The following is a 14,795-nucleotide window of genomic DNA, read 5'->3' as shown; positions in this document are numbered from 1 at the left end:
ATTGGGTATGCATACATGAATGTTTTTGTTTTCTTTTTATGTCTGTTCCTATATGAAGAATTAAATGCTTATAATTTCTTTCTTTGTTGTAAAGTGCTTTGAGCTGCATTTCTTGTATGAATGGTGCTCTACAAATAAAGTTTTTTATTATTACCCTCTGGTCTCGCGGTCCTGTCCCTCTCTGTGCAGGCACTCGTCCGATCCACCGCCCCAGCAATCCTGAAAGGCAGAAAAATAAGGAAATCAAATTAAACCCAACCAGTGTGTACACTACGCTTGCAGATTGGATTGCCATGTCACCGCCTCTGGCCAGCCTTGGCCAGTCATGCGTCAGGCTCCTCTTCAACACTTGGCGACTGCTTTCTTTGGGTGATTCCTTCCTTTGCAACCCGCTCACCAATCGCGGGTCTGGGTGCCTCCGTCCACCAGCTCTTCGTTTCATACATCGTCTCTTCCACCTTGCAAGACAAGCACAAAGGTCTCGCTTGCGCTTGCCGTCGCTTGCGCTTGCCGTCGCTTGCGCGGTTGCTTGCGCGGTTGCTTGCGCGGTTGCTTGCGCTTGCTGTCGCTTGCGCGGTCGCTTGCGCTTGCCGTCGCTTGCGCGGTCGCTTGCGCGGTCGCTTGCGCTTGCCGTCGCTTGCGCGGTCGCTTGCGCTTGCCGTCGCTGCGCGTTTAGCACTCAATGAGGGCTGCACAACATTTTGGAATACCAACGATATGGCAGTATTGGGCCAGACCACAGCATTGAGCAAAGTTGTGCAAAATTCTAGGATGGAGAGGAACTATTTGATCGCAATGACATCACTTAGACCAGTTAACTTTAACTTGCATCAATGACTTGTTATCTTCTAAACTCATTACAAATAGTTCGGAGGCCAGAAAACATGTTTCATTTGCCACATGAATAGAAAAAAATCTTTGCTTTCCTAAAGTGCATGTCAACGACCTATACCACCATATGACGGTTTTCCAATCCAGGTGCAGCCCTACACACGTCACCATTGGTGTCCAAATGGCAGCCTCGGGCCAACTTGATCAACACACCACACGAATGAACGCAACACTGCTTTGTAGCGCAAACTATGAATGGCAACATTTTGTGATTGATTAAATGAATTTGTGTCAAAGAATTCTCAATTTGATTCAGTATGCAGCCCTCAAACAGACATTTGGACACCGCTGGTTTGAACTAAAAAGAAAAAAATCCATTTCACATGCGGAAGCTGCGCAGGTCGACGCCTCTAGGGAGGCGGGTCTCCCTCAGAACTCTGCTACTTCAGAGCAATGCCACAGCGGTCCGTCCACCTCTGAGCAGATCGTGTCGCGTCCCGGTCACCATCTGCACAAACAGAAACACGGTTGCTTGCGCTTGCTGTCGCTTGCGCGGTCGCTTGCGCGGTCGCTTGCGCTTGCCGTCGCTTGCGCGGTCGCTTGCGCGGTCGCTTGCGCGGTCGCTTGCGCTTGCCGTCGCTTGCGCGGTCGCTTGCGCTTGCCGTCGCTTGCGCGGTCGCTTGCGCGGTCGCTTGCGCTTGCTGTCGCTTGCGCGGTCGCTTGCGCTTGCCGTCGCTGCGCGTTTGGCACTCAATGAGGGCTGCACAACATTTTGGAAAATCAATGATTATGGCAGTATTGGGCCAGACCACTGCATTGAGGCAAGTTGTGGACAATTCTTGGAGGGAGGTTAACTATTTGATTGCAATGAGATCAGTTAGATTAGTTAACTAACTTACATCAATGACTTAGCGTCTTAACTCATTACAAATAGTTAGGCAAGAAAACATGTTTCATTTGAGACATGAAAAAAAAAAAAATTGTTGTCTTAAAGTGCATGTCAATAACCTAGACCACCATATGGCAGTTTTCCAATACACGTGCAGCCCTACACACACACGTCTCCATTGGTGTCCAAATGGCAGCCTCGGGCCAACTTGATCAACACACCACACGAATGAACACAACACTGCTTTGTAGCGCTAAATATCAATGGCAACATTCCGTGATTGATTTAATGAATTTGTGTCAAAGAATTCTCAATTTGTTTCAGTATGTAGCCCTCAAACAGACATTTGGACACCGCTGGTGTGAATTAGAAAAAAAAAATCCATTTCACATGTTGAAGCTACGCAGGTCGACGCCTCCAGGGAAGCGGGTCTCCCTCACAACTCTGCTACTTCAGAGTGATGGCACAGTGGTCCGTCCATCTCTGATCAGATGCTGTCGCGTCCCGGTCGCCATCTGCAGAAACAAAAACAAAAGTTAGACACTCAAAGAGCACCCCAAGTTGTAGGTCACTTGCTTACTTGATCACAGCGGCTAGCCACTCTTGGTTACCGTCGCCAGGTCGGACCGGGTCGGGCCGTGCGCTCCCCCCCTTTTGCGTCCGGCCTGCAAAAGGCAGAACATGCAATGAGTTGGGCGCTGCTCGCATCATTGTGTCTTCCTCGTGGACGGGCTCGCTCCAACGCCGCCCTAAACCTAGAGAACAAAGGACGCACAGTGGTACGTTAGGCTTAGATCAAGCACGACAGTGGTAGGTTAGAAAAAGACACAAAATGTGACTGTCTCGCTCCAACACCTAGGGGAGAACAAAGAACGCAAATACCACAGTGGTAGGTTAGGGTTAGAGGAAGTGCAACAGTGGCAGGTTAGAAAAAGAAAATGTCACAAGTCAAATTGCAAAATTGGACATTCGGGATCGGCTCGCTCCGACGCCACCCTACACCGAGGGGAAAGAACAAAGAACGCAGCAACTACGACAGTGGCAGGTTAGAAAAAGATACACAATGGTACAAGTCGTATGGCAAAATTGGACATTCGGCTCCACGTCAACGTTCAGTTTTGTGTCCATCCACGGAACCACGTCCTCCCCCAAGTGGGCCGTCAATGGCAACCAAGCACAAGACAACGCTGGATCCAGACCAGCCACAACCACAGCGCACCTCGAAAGCAAGACCAACCATCAGAGCCCTAAACACTGTCCACACCTGCAACCTTTCCGTCGTGCACCCATAACCAAAGGCAACCAACCACACTGTCCCCTCCTGGGCACATGATCCGCACACGACGACTTTTGCAGCGCGATGCTTGATTCTTGACTTGATATGGCCATTGCTCCTTTGCATATGGCCATTGCTCCTTTGCATATGGCCATGGCTCCTTTGGATAGGCCATGGCTCCTTTGGATAGGCCATGGCGCCTTTGGATAGGCCATGGCGCCTTTGGATAGGCCATGGCGCCTTTGGATAGGCCATCGCTCCTTTGGATAGGCCATCGCTCCTTTGGATAGGCCATCGCTCCTTTGGATAGGCCATCGCTCCTTTGGATAGGCCATTGCTCCTTTGGATAGGCCATTGCTCCTTTGGATAGGCCATTGTGCCTTTTCATATGGAATTATCCCATTCGGCTCCTCTTGTAGCCTACAAAAACACAGACAGCCATTAATTGTGTGCTGGGAAGCTAAAACTCAACAACCATTGTGTGTTGGGAAGTTGAAACTTGACAAAAACAGGTTTTCACCTGATTTAGGACTACTCTTCCTCAGTGTCCTCAACATCACTGAAAGGGCTCCTTCAAGAGCCTCTTGCTTGCTTTGTATAGAAGGATGCTGGCTGGGCGGCAGTTTTTAGTGCTACAAAAGACAAGCAAAGGATTGCAACAAAAATAGACATTGAGTCGAGTGCCAATGGCATGATTTCTTACCAACAATTATACATACTAGGAGTTTTACATTTGAAAAAAAATATTATATTGTACTAAGTTATGATAATTGATCAAAATTATAGTTCATATTTGAATTTGATACATTCTAAGTAGAGTTTTACATTTGAAAAAATATATAATCATCACATTGTAGTAAATTATGATAATTATTCAGGATTATAATTCATATTTTAATTTCATCATTCATCAACTCCCCTCACATTGGACAGATGATCCAGGTTGGCGGCGTCCAAGACGGGAGAAAATAACACGCGCAAATGTTTGTTGCGTAACGGAACGAGAGCGGGCGGGCGCCATCTTTGAATGGATTTGGTCCGATTTGGACATGACGTAACATACACGTTGCATTCACCAGTTTGCATGACACGGAAATGGCACACGCATCATATAAAATAATTTAAAAAATGGTTAAGTCGACTAGAGTCAAACTAACATTTCCTATAGTCAGACAAACACGCGCTTATCAGCGGCGTCATTTACGAACCGTCTACAGACAGACGAATGAAAAAAACGCTGGCCAGCATGAAAAAAAGCAACCCCGAAAGACATTTAAAATACCACCAAAACGCGCAACGACGCGACGCAAAGTGGATTGCGGCGTGCCGTGTCGTGCCGTGCCGTGCCGAAACCTCAAGCACTCCCTAGACAGCGAAAATCCTGCAAGAAATAATAAATGGCATCGTAAGAAACTGCAAACATTTGCTCACGGGCTAAATAGCCTGCGGCCAACAATTTACCTCCAGGCCCACCGTCGCGGTGGACGTGACGTTGCCGAGTCACGAGAGTACGACAATCCTGCGACAAACAAAATAAATTAAAAAAAAAAAAAAAAGGCTTGTGAGAAAAAGCAACAAAGCGTGCCGTCGTGAGAAACGGCAGGAGACGACAAACATTTGCTAGCATGCTCGCTTACCTGAGAAACCGTCCGCCGCCGCCGGCCCGCGCTCGGTGACACCTGCATATGATAACTCCCCTTGATCGAGCACACCTGTCTTCAATTGACCTAAAGCCCCGACGTCGCATCCGTCGATTCAAATCTTCTTCTCCTGATCGTCCAACGGCGCTCGGCACACTGACGCCACCAGGTGGTCGCCTGTCATGATGACTACTGCGGAAAGGGTTGCTTCGGACTGACTATTTGGATGGAGGATACCCTATCAATATGACCAAATCTCCTTTGGTTTCCGAGCAGGCTCTGATCGAGTGGTTAACGCCATTGCCTTCAATCAAATGAAAATATTTGTATCGAGTGAGGGTGAGTGAACCGATTCTAAAGATTCAGTTCACTTGAGAACTGGAATGCACATCACTAGTACAAATCAGTGCAGACGACTACTAGCTGGCAGGTCGAAATAGTCGACTGGTGAGTGACACGGGCTCATGTTCGGGAAGAACTTGGTTCAAACCCAGGTGTGAGAACATACCTGAACGTGCTTTTACCGTGCAATTAACCCTTTATTTATTTATTCTTTTTTTACCTCGTGGAGTGTACCTATTGAAATGTCCATGAGGTGTACCTACACATATTGTCATATAAAGCAGTAAACCAAATGTCAGATTTTTGTTTTCATGCCCCCAAAAATAAAAACAAGGAATAAAACACCAGACAATATGTATATATATGTGATTTACATTGTTATACGAGTTGGTGTTCAATATTTTATTCCTTAGTCTAAAACCTTTTTTCAAAAACTGTCACTTTCATTTGCAAAAGAAATACAATTCAAAGTATATTTTGTATTTATTTTATTCAATTATTCTACTCTCCATACATATACAGGAATAGAACTTTACGTCTTTTGTTGTAATATAAGTGATTTTAATATAGAAGCTGGTGTAACACTTAACAGATTTTTGTTGGTGGTGTGCCTCGAGATTTTTTCCAATGAAAAGGTGTGCCGTGAATGAAAAAAGGTTGGGAAACACTGGTGTATAACATTCTGTTTTCCTTCAACACAGGTTCACACTGCAGTGCCTCGAACATCCACTTGTTGATTTTCTTGCCCTTTCTCCGCCGCTTTCTTCTTATCGTCGTCACCGCCCCTGCGAGAAAGCAACGGTTTCATAAAGCAATAATCGACTGCCCTCCTAAAACAGACGGTATCATTCTTCTTACTTCTTCTTGAAGAGTTTCTTGAAGGAGCTCCTAAAGCCTCCCTTGTCTTGCTTGCGGCTTCGCTCGCTGAGGGGCGTGTGATGGTGATTTTCCTCATCCGCCCACGGCGGCATGGCGGGGACCTGACAAGGGTGAGCCTTTTAGTTCATAAAGTAAAGCGCCCGTCAAATATATTCTAATGTTGAGCACCCCATGAAGGTCATCACTGGGCTTCTCGCAGTCCTTCTTGCTCACTGGCGAGCTGTGGATCTTACGAGACGGCGTGCCGCACCCTCTGCTGCCCTGCCGTTCCAGTTTGGCGTGGCCACTCTCCGTCACCGTGCTGTCCATCTGCAGTCCGTTCAGTGACTGCAAAAATGGCAAAAGCGTCAAAAGAGCCGCAAAGAATCTCACAACTTCAGTACCGTGTGAGCTCACCTTGCTTTTTTGACGCTGGCTGGCCTGAAGGGGGCGTTGATAAGCGTGGTGCATCAGCACAGCTTCGTCCGGGGAGCCGCACACTCGGTTTGGTTTGTTGTACCCGTTGCCGAAGAAATCTCGGTTTGTTGGCACGTGGCGCGATGGAGTTATGGGACTTTTGGGACACTTGACGAAGGCGATGTCGATGGACGAGTCGGACGAGGGCGTAGAGCTGCGGTCGAACGCGGACGCGTCGTGGAGGGAGTTACTTTCCTCCTCGTAGAGACACTCCATCCCAGGAGGGTCTGGAGGGAGAAGGAACTCCTCCAAGGCATCGGCCAAAGCCGAGCCTGGCTGGACCTGCCGGAATTCTGAGGGTCTGGCAGGTAGGCGATGCTGGCCAGAGCGCTCGGATGCTTCTGTTTCTGGAATGCTGCCCAAACCTGCAAGCCAAAAGATGCTCATCGTTCAAATTTGTATTTATTTATTCGTTTTTGGGCCCTAACAAGAACTTGTGTGAATATCACCTGTGGCTTTGTGTTTGCGAGAGTCCACGTCAGGGCTGTAGAACTGCAGCTGAGGCCCCCACTCGGGATCATAACAGTTAACTTCAGGCTCCTGCACACGATCCCGCTCGTGGAAGCGATGGCTGGACTGGATCTGCTCCAGAAGACGTTGCTTGCTGTGTTTGGCCAGATTAGCGTGCTCCCTGTCCATGTCGAAAAAGCCCCCCAATAAAGCAAATCAGGATCATTTGGGGTTGATTTGTATGCTATTATTGATTTGATATGTAATTATTCCGGTACTCCACTGTCAGTCGAAGTTTCCAAAATACTAGTCTGAGATTTCTAGAACTGCTTCCCCTTGATTTGTTTTTTTCCGCCATCTATTGGCCTGAAAGTGAAATACTGTAGCCGTACTTGCTATGAGGGTAAGGAGATCCTTGAAGGCCGCTTTCCATGTTCCTTAGAAGCTGCTTCATGGACGACCTGCTACTAGGAGACACGCACACACGTTGTCTGTATTTCCCTATGTTGTGTTTAAGGATGAATGCTGTTTTGTTTTTGTTGTCGTGCAGACCTCTTGACCTCCAGGCGGCTGTGCATCAGGAGTTCCTGGTTACGCTGGAGGAGGTGCTGATGCTGGCTGTTGAAGTTGCGGAACTGCTGGATACACACTAGTAGCAAATAGTAGTCTGGGTGCGAGGCCTCCGTCTGCCTCAGCAAAGCCTAAACACACACGTGACACACTTGATGATGGATGGAATTAAGGACAAAAATGTTGTAGTTTTTTTTTTTTTTTTGTCACCTGCAGCAAAAGCAAGTATTCTGGAATTCTCTGCACCGGTTGGAGGAGCAACGTGTGCAGTGAGGGTCTGGACTCGTCTCCCATGACGTCATTCTTGAAAACATTGAGACAACCAATCAGAGCAAGAAAGAGGTGTGGTTCATGTTGACCAATCAGAAAAAAATAGGTCAAACTGCAATCACGCACCTGCACAAACAAATATTTATTTATTTATTTATTTATTTATTTATTATTATTTTTTATTTATTTATTTTTATTTTTTATTTTATTTAATCAAAAATGGTCTTTTACCTCCAGGAAGGCGGACGATTTGACAGCATTGGAAGCCAGCATGGTGACCACGGCCAGACAATCGGGCAGCTCCTTCAGATAGGAAACGTACAAATCCAGGAAATCACTCTGGGGGGGAAAAACAGTAAAGTCATGGATTGTGATCTATTTGACATATTTGCCAAGCGTTGGACCTCCACGCATTCACAATCATTCGGCACTAATGCTTTTAAATGATTGTGAGGGCACCTCTTTACTGGTGAGCCTCATGAAGATATCTCCCATGATGCCTTGCCACTGGCACCTGAGGACGCGCTCCTGCAGGGCGTGCAGCAGGTCCAAATGCTGCTGAATCAGGAACCTCAAAGAGCTGGGAAACGGCCTGGGAAGACGTGACATCATCAATTTAGGGGATTTTGGTTGTCCGCATGTTAACGGCGATATTTCAAAAATGCTCCCGTTGTGTAAACTCGTGCATGGAGGCTTAACAGCCATGACATTAAGAAGCTGGAGTAAGTGATTAGATTTTTTCATTTCCTGCCTTCTAATTCCTATAAATTTAGATCACGGGTGAGCGCGTAGGTGTGTGGATCTTCTCACCGTTTGTCCTTTGCTGCGAGTGCTTCTGAGCCATTAAAAGAGATGTTGGCCTTCAGCAGCAGAGACAAGTGGGACACATAGATCCTCTCCGACTCCAGAAGCTCCAAGGCGGCTTTCTGTCTCATACCTGCAAGAAATATTAGTCTGATTTTTAAAGCTTTTATTTTGGTTAATGTTTTCTGATTCGGTCTTTGCTCTCATGTTAAAAGTTCAATTTGGCTTATTTTATTTCGATCTTATCAATGTAATTGTATTTCATTTATTGTATTTATTAATATTATCTCATGTTTTTATTGGCTTTTATTTTTATCCTTTATTTAATTTATTTGTGGTATTCTTGTATAATGGAGACATTAAAAAAATAATTAAAAGGTATTTTTATTTGATTATTTGATTATTGTTATTACTTGACATTTTCTTTTTTTTAATCTTTGATCACTCTACAGCACTTTCTGATAATGAAATTTGATTTTGAGTTGTGGGTCAATGAAAACATGACAGAATCGATCAAGCCGTCCGTGTTTTCTTACTGTTTTCAGTTTCTGTGTCCTCTCTACCATTCCTGCCATCCCCCCACGCCGGATTTCTGGACAAACCACATCTCTGCTGCTCCGAAACAGATGCTACAACACATATTATCGAATTTAATTCAAGCCTTTCCATGATGCACCATTTTGTTACTCACTCTGTAAAGACGTGACGCTCCTCTGCGACTGCGGCGAGTCACCAAAGTACCGCTTGGAGATGCTGAGCTCCGATTGGCCGGGTGCACAGATGCGCTCGTCCTCGGATGCGCTCAACACATCCGACTTGGAGCTCTTTCTGCTGGACCAATCAGAAGTCTGTATGTGTGTGTCTTGCCTTTCTTATCGCGTTACACTTCGCTACCTTTGTGGGACGTTGATGGGGGCGTCTGGCTGGAGCTGTTCTAGCTGCTTGATCATCTCCTGTTGTCTGTTGGACACGTGCTGGATGTGGAAGAACGCAGTGCTCAGCTCCTCCTGCAATCGGAAACAACAAGGACCTGAGATGTGTCCTGGGTAGAAGTTTGAGACAGGGTTGGAAGGAGAACCAAAGTTGGAGCTTGCTTGCTTTTAATGTCTAAGCCTTGCTGCCTTCTTGTCTAATCTATTACATTACCCCGCTGCTTCCATCGAGTCAGATGTTCCTCATTAAGCTACTGATGCTTTTCTATCTCCATCCAGAATACACTCATTGTGTGTATTGGGTCAGCGAGGTCTACTTGATGGTGTGTCCAGCACCTTGAAAGTGTTGAGTGAGTTCTTGAGGCCCATAATCTTATCATCCACGTCGGTCTGGTGAGCCTGCAGGCTTCCCTCTAATCTCTGGTCCTTCTGGCGCAGCTCGCACAGCTCCGCCACGGAAATACGAAGCCCTTCGCGTAGCTCTGCCACCAGGCCCTGCAGCTGTGTGGTTAAAATGATTGTTTATTTCTCTTCATTTCAAAAATGATAGAAGATTCTGTAAAATGAATTTGTTTCTTAATACATAAAACATGTTGGAAGTGAAGACGTACAAAGAGAAGGTGCGCTTTAGAGTGCCTCGTTGTTGGCAGTGGGTGCACGTAGAGGAAAAGACAAAGTAAGTAAAGGATTTTTGAAATTTACAAGACCATGATTTTCACTTGACAAGGACTTAAAAGCATCTTGCATGGTCCAAGACTAATGTTTGCGCTTTCAGGTACAGTCGACAAACTGATAGCATCGAGGGGAAAAGACGAACACATGCTTTCCGCCTGATGCCTTTCACATGACCCATACCAGCGATGGAAAGATGGAGGAAACAAAGAGCCAGAGAAAGAGATGAATGTCTTGTTCAGATTAGCTGACTCTCTTATTCAGTCCTGAGCTAAGCTATTAGCGGAGCTTGCGTATGGAACTGTTGTGTTGTGCATGTGAACAATAGAGATCTTCTCACCTGAGCTACCTCCATGTTAGCGTCCTGCAAATTTGTATCTTCTTCATCTGAACAACAAAATAAAACATATTGTTCCAACAGAAAATACAAAAATGTTTGTATTAGCCACAAGGTGGCAGCAAAGCATTTTTTCCTATTAGACATAGCTATGGCCTGACTACCTGAAGCTCCTCTACTCACTTCAATATTGGTCCATGGCAAGAAGATGCCACCAAAATGAATATTTTAATGCAGTGACACTGACCTCAAGTCAACTTTTTAGGAGATGGTGAACAGTTCTTCAAAAAAGTTTTTTATCTGAACGCTAAACACAATGTTAAGCTCTAAAGACTGGCCAGCTAAGGAGGCTAGCATCGATTTTGTCGTTGTGGTCACTGGGTCATTTACGGTAGTTGTGAAACTGTTCTTCGTTTGTGTGTGCATGACTGTATAAAACCCAGAAGGACACACTCAGCACTGACAACAACCACACGGCCAGCCTAGCCTGAAGGCACAACAATGCTAACTACACTGTCATGTGAACAGACGCACGGACACAGCGGGCGGGCGGGCTGCTAAAAGGCTGCGAAAAGGTCATTACAACTTTTGGACAGTCGTGCAATTTACAAAAGTGTTATTGAAATATATACCATGTATTGATTATTTCAGTTATTATTAATTTCATTCTGATTGAATTATAATTGTTCATCGGTGTGAGACATTGTTGATCTGACAATTTCGTGAAGGCACTTTTTTTGTTTTTTGTTTTTTGTTGTACTTCTACTTTGAACTGTACTTCTGCTTCAGACTCAGCTCTTCTTTTGGCTTATTAGTGCGTCACTAATATTAGTCATTCATATGACACACTTCTGTGCCACTCATCTTTTGGTTTGTTTGCACGTTACTAATATTAGTCATTCATATGACAGAGCGCACGGCCTTTTTATGCTTTACTGTTCTGAGCAAAATAAATAAAAATCCCCCCCCGAAAAAAAAAGTTCATACCTTTTTTGTGTGGTGACATATCTTCAGTGTGATCCTGAGCGTCTCGTGAACTATCGTCCATGTTTTAATCCTTGCGGAGAAGTCCAGTTGTTGCTTGTGCTAACGCCTCCTGTGAAGAACACGAAGAAGAATAAAATGATGATTAAGTTAAGGCCCCACGTTAGCGTCCCTCCCCTGCAAACAGCATGTGAGTCCTGTGATTTGTCTTGTGCGCACAAAGAGATCCTTGTTTGTGCAGAAGCAGCGCAGGCAGACGTCAGAGCATCACACTGTACACCAAATTGCAAACAAATCAGACGTCACAAAAGTGCACAAACTCTTGCTCCATCAATCAAATGAGTTACTAAGAAATTGCTAATGCCAAAATGTCGCTTCACTGATTTTGCTTTGACCTCTGGGCTGCACTCATTGACCTGAACCTGTAAAGGTTAGGAGGTTATGGTGAAGACTGTAGGTTTAGTCTTTGACTTTTATTTGAAAATCACCCAAAAAAAAAAAGTATGGCAAGGGTTTTCCTCTGTTCCTTCTTTTCTGTTCCGTCTTGTCATGTTGTCAACTTCTGCCTCACGTGGATAATCGCTCCTTTCTGCCCTCCCATTCTATAATCCTTTTTCTGCTTTCGTTTACTCCAATCATTCCATCATTCTCTGAACATTTAATGACCTGACCTCTGTTGGTCAGTAGGATGTACTACATCTTTGACACAGCGTATGTGTTGAGGAAAGATCAATCGGCTTCCTCAATTGTATAAAAAAACTAAAAAAAAAGTTTTCATTTGCAATCTAAAAATAAAACTGAATTGAAGACACTCACACGTGCAGTGTTTGGCTCCACACCACATCTGCACGCCTTTGCTACACAGCTGCAAACAGTCTGTGTGGCACATGCACGCACATGAACACCTGTAAAGGGAGGAAAAGCAACAATGTCAGCTTCCTCTGCATAACTTTACAGTGAATAGTTGAATATTTTGCATGGTCGAGAGGGAGAGAGGAAAAAAAATTGTTATTCTTAATATATATACCGTATTTTCCGGACTATAAGTCGCTCCGGAGTATAAGTCGCACCAGCCATAAAATGCCCCAAAAAGTGAAAAAAAACATATATAAGTCGCTCCGGAGTATAAGTCGCATTTTGGGGGCAATTTATTCGACAAAATCCCACACCAAAAACAGTCATGAACGAGCAACAACAGGCTAAACGATAGCAACAACAGGCTAAACGATAGGTATGCTAACGTGACAAACACAAACAAAGAGCTGAGAACGGGCCTGACGTAACATATAGAGTGATTAAGGACAACTATTACATGAATAACATGTTTATAAAACCATCAGTGTCACTCCAATTCATTAAATAGCAACAACAGGCTAAACGATAGGTATGCTAACGTGACAAACTCAAACAAAGAGCTGAGAACGGGCCTGACGTAACATATAGAGTGATTAAGGACAACTATTACATGAATAACATGTTTATAAAACCATCGGTGTCACTCCAATTCATTAAATAGCAACAACAGGCTAAACGATAGGTATGCTAACATGACAAACACAAACAAAGAGCTGAGAACGGGCCTGACGTAACATATAGAGTGATTAAGGACAACTATTACATGAATAACATGTTTATAAAACCATCAGTGTCACTCCAATTCATTAAATCCATCGATCGTTCTTTGTCAACAATGGGTGCGCACGGCTGAGGGCGCTTGCGCTTCAAAATATTCCACAGGCTCATATAACGATAGATAAACTATATTTTAAATAACTATAATACAAGCCAATAATATTATCAAACCATCCGTGCACTTTAATTCCATTAAATCCATCGATCAAATTCCTCGTCCTTTGTCAACATCGCCGCGCGTGCGCCCTGACGTCAGCCTCGTCTTTATTCCACAGATCTACTATATAACTATATTGTAGCGTTAACAAAGTACAAGGATAGACGTAGGTTTGGTAAACGGCTCTTTATTAAACAAAACAAACTTCCAAGCGTGTGGCGGCGTGGACTTCCAGACAGACCGGGCGTGCGTAATGGCCATGTCCGAGCCCCACGCACCGTTCGCGGACAGCCACTCGGCCGAGCGTCGGCCCCCGACTCAGTAGAGACCGGGCGTGCGTAAAAGCCATAATAGTTTTTCAAACCTTCTATGTCACTCCAAATCCTTAATTCCTTCAAACTCGTTGTCCTCCGTGTCACTTAGAAATGGTCACCGCTAATGATGGTAGTCCTTGTGTGGGCACGTTTGTATGTAAACAACCGGCGCGCCGCGCTACTGACGTCACTTGAAATAGTAATCCATTGGTACATCACGGTTCTCCAAACTTTCTTTCTGCTGCTCGATTACTGTTTTCAGCTGCATATTTTACAACTTGAAGTTTGTAACCTGCAAAATATGAGTTTCTTTTTGGTGCCATTTTTCTTAAGCCCACCCAGTTGATGAGTCACGGCCAACGGTAAAATTTAGAGCGCCCTCATCCAGTTTCGTCTGAAAATATAATTTTTTTTGGTTGTTTTATCAAAGTCAAAGTCTGCTTTATCGTCGATATATTTTTTTATATACTAAGACACACAAAGAGATTGAAATTACATTTCCACTATCCCTCGGTGAGATAGTACACATATGCATACAAGCATCACAAAAAAAACCCAAGAAGGCACTAACAATGAATAAATAAGAGTATTGAATAAATGATAAATAAACAAATAATAATAAATAATAATAATAAATATAAGAGGAGCAAAAATGGAGCAAGTGTACATACAGCAGACAGTGGACTTGGATATGGTGCTTTAAAGTGTTAATTGCTTTATTTGACGTTTTCTCTATTTTTTATGTTTTGAATATGTTCAAGATAAAGAAATAAAAGCATGTGAAGTGATCAACTATACTAAAAATAACATGGGAAGTGGTCAACTATACTTGTAAGTGATGTCTTAATGATCAAGTAAAAATTTGTGAAAAAAAAACATATATAAGTCGCTCCTGAGTATAAGTCGCCCCCCCACCCAAACTATGAAAAAAACCGCGACTTATAGTCCGGAAATTACGGTATATTTATATTTCATGAAATTAAAAAAATAAAGTCAATAAAGTAAACGTTATTTTGCACAATTACATTTTGTCTGCATCTTTTGTATTGTGGCTAACCCACAGCACCTGTCTCCCCTTTGCCTCCTTTATCGGAATATCTGCATCCTGCTGCCAAAATATCACCGTGTTGCATGCGTGTGCGTCGAAATGTGCAGTCAAAGGAAACCTGAGCACAAAAACTTGCAATTCAAAGTATGGGGAGAGGAAAAATTGGTGAGAAAATGTCATGTGTGTCTTCCGCTGTTGTTTAATCATAAGATAAGTGAGAACAATTGTTCTAGCAAATCTTCAACACATGCTGGAGAGAGCACAAAACCACTCAAACACACATTTAGCACGTACTTTACTGCATGCTTGTAA

General features: G+C 44.2%; 1 protein-coding gene across 2 annotated transcripts; it reads right to left on the bottom strand.

Annotated features, from left to right (window-relative positions):
* Positions 1-5,449: 5,449 nt before the first annotated feature.
* On the bottom strand, positions 5,450-14,415 carry arhgef33 (Rho guanine nucleotide exchange factor (GEF) 33). Of its 2 annotated transcripts, XM_049735916.2 has the most exons (17): positions 12,360-14,415; positions 10,352-10,398; positions 9,676-9,840; positions 9,302-9,414; positions 9,099-9,238; positions 8,944-9,036; positions 8,414-8,540; positions 8,063-8,195; positions 7,835-7,942; positions 7,544-7,636; positions 7,316-7,464; positions 7,156-7,230; positions 6,763-6,944; positions 6,254-6,678; positions 6,026-6,184; positions 5,837-5,958; positions 5,450-5,763 (listed from the first exon to the last, which is right to left on the bottom strand). In XM_049735916.2, the coding sequence occupies exons 2-17, from the start codon at positions 10,364-10,366 to the stop codon at positions 5,682-5,684; spliced, it is 2,181 nt and encodes a 726-aa protein (XP_049591873.1). In that variant the 5' UTR covers positions 10,367-10,398; positions 12,360-14,415; the 3' UTR covers positions 5,450-5,681. The 2 variants fall into 2 exon arrangements, with proteins under 2 accessions (XP_049591873.1, XP_049591875.1); XM_049735918.2 differs by lacking the exons at positions 9,676-9,840; positions 10,352-10,398; positions 12,360-14,415 and having other exon boundaries at positions 9,099-9,235; positions 9,302-9,665.
* Positions 14,416-14,795: the final 380 nt, after the last annotated feature.

Source organism: Syngnathus scovelli, chromosome 12 (genome assembly GCF_024217435.2).
Source record: "Syngnathus scovelli strain Florida chromosome 12, RoL_Ssco_1.2, whole genome shotgun sequence".
NCBI lineage: Eukaryota > Metazoa > Chordata > Actinopteri > Syngnathiformes > Syngnathidae > Syngnathus > Syngnathus scovelli.
This window is presented reverse-complemented; position numbering and strand designations above follow the sequence as displayed.